A 6,774-nucleotide genomic window follows, 5' to 3' on the forward strand; every position below is an offset into this window, starting at 1 on the left:
TTACATACACACAGAGTTTATAGCATGTTTTTAAACAACTTTTTTTTACATTGCACTTGTTTTAAATTGTTTTATATTGAAATCAGTCGGGTTGAGTTGAGTTGAGCCAGGTAAGTTATTCAGTTTCTTTCAGATTTCCTTCTAGCCTATGTTGCTTAGCATTCCAACTCGTATACTCGTACATTCAATGTACTGATGCCAGTTGACCTGCATCGTCTTATGATGCAGATTCAGGTAACCAGGATCAGCATCTAGCGCCTCGTTGATCCAGTTGAGCAGCTCAAAGCCAGTGGTGAGCCTCTTTGTATTCCGGAGGACTCTTTTTATTCACTTTCAGTCTTTTAGTTATTAGGATGTTGTGAGGTTTTTCCCAACATCCATCTCAGTATTTTAGAGGCTTCATGGGCGGTTAGTTAGTTAATAGTTCAGTAGTCTTTACATTATTCATTCAGTTGTTGTTTAAAGACTAAGTTGTCATTTTGGCTAAGATGTTATTTCTTTAAGTTATTGTTTAAACTTATTATGTTGAGAAATTCTTCCGCTGAGTTCAGAAAGCCAGGCCAAGGGTTCGCCTAGGACCAACGATGGTCTTCGAGTGCCAGTCCCGCCCAGGGTGTAGGCTCGGGGCGTGACAGAATGAGAGTTCAATGAAGCTATTGTGATCATGTTTTTAATGTAAATGTGTTATTATTGAAAGGCTATTTTCTCAATATGACACTTATGAATGTTGATGATAGAATATGAAGGGTTCTTCAATATATGGGATATCTCGAATTGATAGAGCTTGTGCATCCTCTTCTTGTATAAATGAGTGTATTGTTGATTGTTGAATCCTTGGATCGGTAGGCTAGTGGCACCCTTCCACACATGTTAATAATGAACCTTGGAATTTGGTAGGCTTTTGGCACCTTTCCATGAGGGTTAATGATGAGCCTTGAACCGGTAGGCCTATGGCACCCTTTCAAGAGGAGTTAATGAGCTTACCTAAATGTACCTTGAATCGTAGGCTTAAGGCACTCTTTCATGTGTTAATGAATGAATTGGAGTCGATAGGCCAATGGCATCTCTCATATGTGATAATGTCAAGGTGATGAACTATTCTATGGGAATGTAGGCTAAGCACCAAGTGGATTTGGTTAGATAGAAACTCCCCCAAAGTTAGGCATGAGTTTCAATGATCGTCTACCTTATCCCATAAACTATGTGTCCGTATAGGTTTAGCCAGTGGATCCACCTAAGCTATATGAACCGGTCTTCCTTAGGCAAGTAGACCACCTCTTTACGGTGTGGGGACTTATGACACCAGATTCCATGACAAGCTCTCATGGTCTATGTCAGTTAATGCTTACTTCCCATCATGTGAGATTTCATTGTGGTTCCTTGATAGGTTCTACAAAGTGTAGGTAGCAGTATGGGATGCTACATATACATTGCACAAGTAGGCTTTGAGAGGGTCATAGTGAGTTTCTCTAAATCCTAATGGCTATGACATGAATGTGTCCTAAATGAAGTTAGTAAAGAATATGGGATCTTAAATGCTTAATATGATATGTATGCTATACTTGGGTTGTATTATGAGTTATTTTTCCCTTGTCATGCCTTATGAAATGATATGTCTCTTTTGTATGGATATTGTGCAAAGGTGAAAAAGAAGGAATGGTAAGTTCACTCTTGGTGGCCTTAATGTGGTGCCTTGGTGTGGATGGTGGTATGGGACGTCATCCATGCATTGCACAAGGTATAGCATAAGGGTCATTTAAAAGTGAAGGTCTAAGGTGAAGGTAAAGGTTTTCATGTTGATATTGTCAAGGTGTGATATTATGACTTGTATGATGTTGTTACTTGTCTTGTATGCCTTATATGCTATTGTACATGATGTTTCTAAAAAAGGTGGCATAATGCATGATTTCTAACTAAAGTGTCCTTTTTAAAGCATGTTTTGCCTGGTCATCATACTTAGTACATTTTGTATGCTAACCCATATTTCTACCTTTTTAACTACAAGTGTAGGTTCCGGCAAGTGATTGCTTCCATCTAGATTGAAGAGCTTGGATTGAATCTTCTCCAAGGCTAAGAGTGGTATGTCCTCATTGACCGAGGACAAGTGTCTTTTTGAAGTTTCCTTTTTTATTCATGTAATAGACAATTCAAGTGTTTTCGAATGTTATGGGTCGTGTCCCTACTTTAGTTTTCAAGTACATTGTTAAGATGGTCATGTGAGACTTAGTCTTCCGCTGTGTCTTTGAAAGATGTTTAAATGAGTATTTTGATGTTTTGGATTTAAATAAGTTGTAATTCCACACTATTTTCATTATTGAATGCAATGAATGACTATGTAGCTTGTAAAAGACCCCTTCGGGGTCGAGTACGCCATGTTACGACTAGGGGGTGTTCTCGGATCGTGACACAAATGTTCTTTCAAAGGAAAGTAGTTTTTTGAGTGTTTGTCTTTTCAAATAAAAGAAACTATAGGACAAAAGATTTGAAAACGAAGACGTTTAATTAAATTATATTTATTATAGGTTCGTGAATTCAAAAAAGGAAATATATATCTTTCGAGAACCTATAATTCATATTCATGTATTTTGTATTTTTTTCAAAAACTTTTACTAGATGAATTTGTTTCAAAATTTATTGACACTAACTCTTACAATCCCTCAGTTGATCAAGAAATTTTTATTTTGAAAAATCAAAAAATATTTTGAGATATTAATCTAGCAACATGTTATATGCATCAATTATGGTTTCTTTTGGACTTGAACCATCAATTAGTAAAAAATTTCGAAATCATGATTACTTAGTGAACAAATCTTGAACTAAGTGGTTCATTGAATGAAGTAAAAAAATATTTCACGCATATCACAATGTTCCGATGAAAATCAAAATTATTTAACACCTTACATCCTGAATCCTTTTATTGAAGAGGTCGAGATTCTCGTTGGTTGATATGCAACTGCATAATTAGTGATCTAGTGGAAAACTACGAGACATGTGAACCTTATTAAATTGTTTTTTGTGTTTTGAGTATGATTTGGGCCATCTGCTTCAATAACTATTGTAAATTTGTAACTAATATAAATATGAAAATAATGAATTTACAAAATAATTGGAGATCCAAAAGGGAATTTGTTCCTTAGCATATTGAATTGTTTGTAAATTTATGTTTTATTCAATCTTATTTAGATAATATTTAGCAACATCTAAAAAAACTACCAATAAAATGAGTTGGTTGCCAAAATATCACAAGTACCATGTTGACCTAACTAGACAATGTCAAGAATATGAAGGAAATCATTTTTATCTAAACATTATTCTAAATTAAAGAAAAAGAAATAACTCTAATTTGGCTTATTTTTGTCAATAATATTATTAGCATTCTCACAAGGAAAGAAGCTTCTCCATGTGTTTGGCCATAGATTAATGATTTTGCTATATATAATTTGCCCAATTCCATTTTCATTTTCCTTTGGAGCATCTTTTTTCCCCACTGTTTGTACAATTTTCTGCAAAAAAAAAGAAGAATTGAACCATTTTATAAACTAGGGGAAAGTGAATATATATATATATATATATATATATAGCAATAAAAGTAATTACTATTCAATTTATATGACACTTTTTGAATCTCGAGTCAAATAACTTTTTTCGTTGATCATAATTTTTTCATGTCTTTTAAGCATTTTGAATTATCAATACGGTGATTTATAATACTTTCATAATTTTTAAATATGTAAATTTTGTGGAATCTTAGTAGTTGCAGTTGATTAACTACGTGAACATTCACCTTAGATGGTGAGTGTGTTGATGGTTTGATCATCCACCTTGTAATTTTTATTTCCTCACCCATTTCCCCTACCTCAATTTTCTTAAAATATATATATAAATTTTATTTCAAAAATTTAAAGATTTCATATTGAAATTTATAATTTCCCTACCTCAATTTTCTTAAAATATATATATAAATTTTATTTCAAAAACTTAAAGATTTCATATTGAAATTTACAATTGATACTTGAAATTGAACTGTGGCACGTAAATTGAGGCAAGAATAGTAGTATACCAAATTAATTAAAGATACATACACTGGTAGGAGTGAATCTGAGTCCAACTTTTATTTGCCCTTTGTATGTGTCATCTTCAAGTACCACATTATAAGCAACTGGTATCACTTCAATAAATCTCTTTTCATTCCCCTCCATAATTATTCCTTTCAGATTAATTCTGAAGCAAAAAAAAAAAAAAACTAATTTATTTATTTATCTAATTTTAACTCGACGCACAACTTGAGAAATTATACAAGATCTTTGAATCTTATAATCTTAACTAAAGATCGATAAAATATGTCAAAATATTCTGTAAATTTGTGATTTTAAACCTATTATGTAAAAGGTTAAAATTAAAAAATTAATCTAAAAAAATATTATTATTTTTTTGAAACAGACTAAAAGAAAAAGTACTTACATGGTTTCACCAGCAAATCCACCAGCTGTGAAGAATTCTTCATCCATAATTTTTAATTTAAGGTACTCACATTCCTCTAATTTGTTAGTTGGCAATTCAAACTTAAATTTTTCATTCCACAAAATTTCCTTATGATTACCTGCATTATTATAACAATTAAATCATATTACAAATTGAACAAAGATTATTCAATTCCCCTAAGTTTGTACCCAATCCCCTTTATACACTTCTTGACCACATAAAACTTTCTACACACCAAACTTTTTAATGTCATGGGTATATTTGTAATTTTAGATATTTATTTTCTTAATTTTTTTCACTAATGGTATTGTTGGTGTAACATAAAAAATAGTGGATATAAAAGCTTCACTTTAAACAAATTCTAGTGTGTAAAAAGGTTTTTTTTTTCAATATAAGTGGGGACGTAATCTATGTATTAAACCTTGTAAATATCAAGGATTGGCAAGTTTGTTTGATATCACATCAAAGTTCAAATCTTGAATGTTTGAATAAATTTGAAATTTACAAGTTGTGAAAGTTGCATAAAAATTGTCAAAACATTTTTAAAATCATCCAAAAAAGAAAAGATGCAATACATGTTGAAATAGAGGAGAATTAATTTTCACGCCCTCAACTAATTTTACAAGATATTTACCATATACTTTCCATTATCACAATAGTACTACCATAAAAGAATATGGTGCAGTGAATGAGGTTGTTCTTGTTTCGCTTTTGACTAAAGGTTTCACATTTGAACCTTCATTATGAAAATTCTTTGACAAGGAGCTAGTGCTACCCCAAATAAGCCCTAGCTGGTGTGAATTTGAATTGGTCGGCCTCTAATAATATAGATACCAGACATTATATGAAACATTAATTTAAAAAAAAATTCTATCCACCAATATATAAAATTATATATACTACAAGAATAAGACAAACAACAAACCTGAGGAAATTTTTGTTGTGTAGGATTGGGATCCACATTCAACAATCACATAGTACGATGGATTTCCTATACAAAGATAAGTAAGACATCGTAAGGACGTAAACATAAGAATTACTCCACAAAAGAACTTTTTCACATAACACATTTCCCAAAGCAGATAACTCTTCCTTCGTCTCAAATTATTAGTCGTTTTTATTTCTCGAGATCAAAGTACTTTACCTATTTTAAATGTATATTTTCATCATATTGATGTAAAACAGAGACTTATAATTTATTTATTTTTGATAGTTTTTAAACATTCAATTTTAATTTAAAATACTGGTTGATTAATCTTATTCAATGTAAATCATTAATTAGTCAAATTAACCAAAAAAAACAAGGAAAACCTTTGAAACAAAAGGAGTACAAGTAACTTTCTACAATAAATGGATTAATAACCTGAAAAATATATACACAAGTTGGCACTATAACATATTACTCCATGTCCTGGTCATATCCCTTAATAAATAATTTTAAAAAAAATGTATTTTAATTATTACTCTATAAGTTATTTAATATTAAAAAATGGATAGTACTTAATTGAGGATAATATAGACAAAAAATATATATTTTAGTAAAAAATGAATAGATCAAAGAAATAAAATATATTCCATAAAATAAAAATAAAACTATTCTTTTGCATATAATTAAAATCCTTACCAATAATGTTGGAGTGGCTAATGCCACGGGCACTTACAACATAAACTTCAAGGAGTCCTCCCTTCATTATATCACAAGGATTTCCTTTATTTTTGTTATCTCTAATTCCCTTTTTATAAGTTTAAGGATTATGAAAAAAATTAATCTTCTAAATAATTAAGGTAATTACATAAACATCTATTAAATAATACGTTACTAGTGCATGTATACACTATATAAATATACATTATAAATAAATGACAATAGACATTTATCAAGAATTAATTATACACTTAATTAACTTCTTAAAAGAGGAAACAATTAATAACTAACAAGTTATGTTACTCTATTGCTTTTAGTTATGGAAATCCAAATCTAAACTCTTCCAATAATATCAAAATTATCGGAAAAAACGATTAATTGAAAATTTAATAAAATATTAATTATCCACAAATGAAAAAGGAAAGAATAATTTTTTTGAGAATTTTATTCTAATTATTTACCAGCACCTCTGATTTTTCAAAGAACTTGATGTATGGGCACCTATTACAACAATACTAAAATTCAAAATGATGACTACAAGTAAACTGACCAAAGATTGATTTTGTCAAGAGGCAAATTTAGAATTTTGAGGTTTTAAGTCCAACACTAATTGATTTTCGATTCAGACAAATTGATTGTGACACTAA

General features: G+C 30.4%; 1 protein-coding gene across 1 annotated transcript; it reads right to left on the minus strand.

Moving 5' to 3' along the window:
- Positions 1 to 3,338: 3,338 nt before the first annotated feature.
- LOC125863642 (elicitor-responsive protein 3) lies at positions 3,339 to 6,173 on the minus strand. The gene is made up of 5 exons (XM_049543689.1): positions 6,107 to 6,173; positions 5,408 to 5,473; positions 4,462 to 4,600; positions 4,083 to 4,221; positions 3,339 to 3,503 (listed from the first exon to the last, which is right to left on the minus strand). The coding sequence occupies exons 1-5, from the start codon at positions 6,171 to 6,173 to the stop codon at positions 3,339 to 3,341; spliced, it is 576 nt and encodes a 191-aa protein (XP_049399646.1).
- Between the last annotated feature and the right edge of the window lie 601 nt (positions 6,174 to 6,774).

The sequence above is a fragment of the Solanum stenotomum genome, chromosome 5 (assembly GCF_019186545.1).
Source record: "Solanum stenotomum isolate F172 chromosome 5, ASM1918654v1, whole genome shotgun sequence".
Classification (NCBI taxonomy): Eukaryota; Viridiplantae; Streptophyta; class Magnoliopsida; order Solanales; family Solanaceae; genus Solanum; species Solanum stenotomum.

Excerpts from the sequence above, each read along its gene's own strand:
- LOC125863642 (XM_049543689.1), bottom strand. The coding sequence starts at position 6,173 with ATGAAGGGAGGACTCCTTGAAGTTTATGTTGTAAGTGCCCGTGGCATT. Across the intron at positions 4,601-5,407 it reads CACAACAAAAATTTCCTCAG|GTAATCATAAGGAAATTTTG; the intron begins GTTTGTTGTTTG and ends ATAATAATGCAG. Across the intron at positions 4,222-4,461 it reads GGATTTGCTGGTGAAACCAT|AATTAATCTGAAAGGAATAA; the intron begins GTAAGTACTTTT and ends TTTTTGCTTCAG.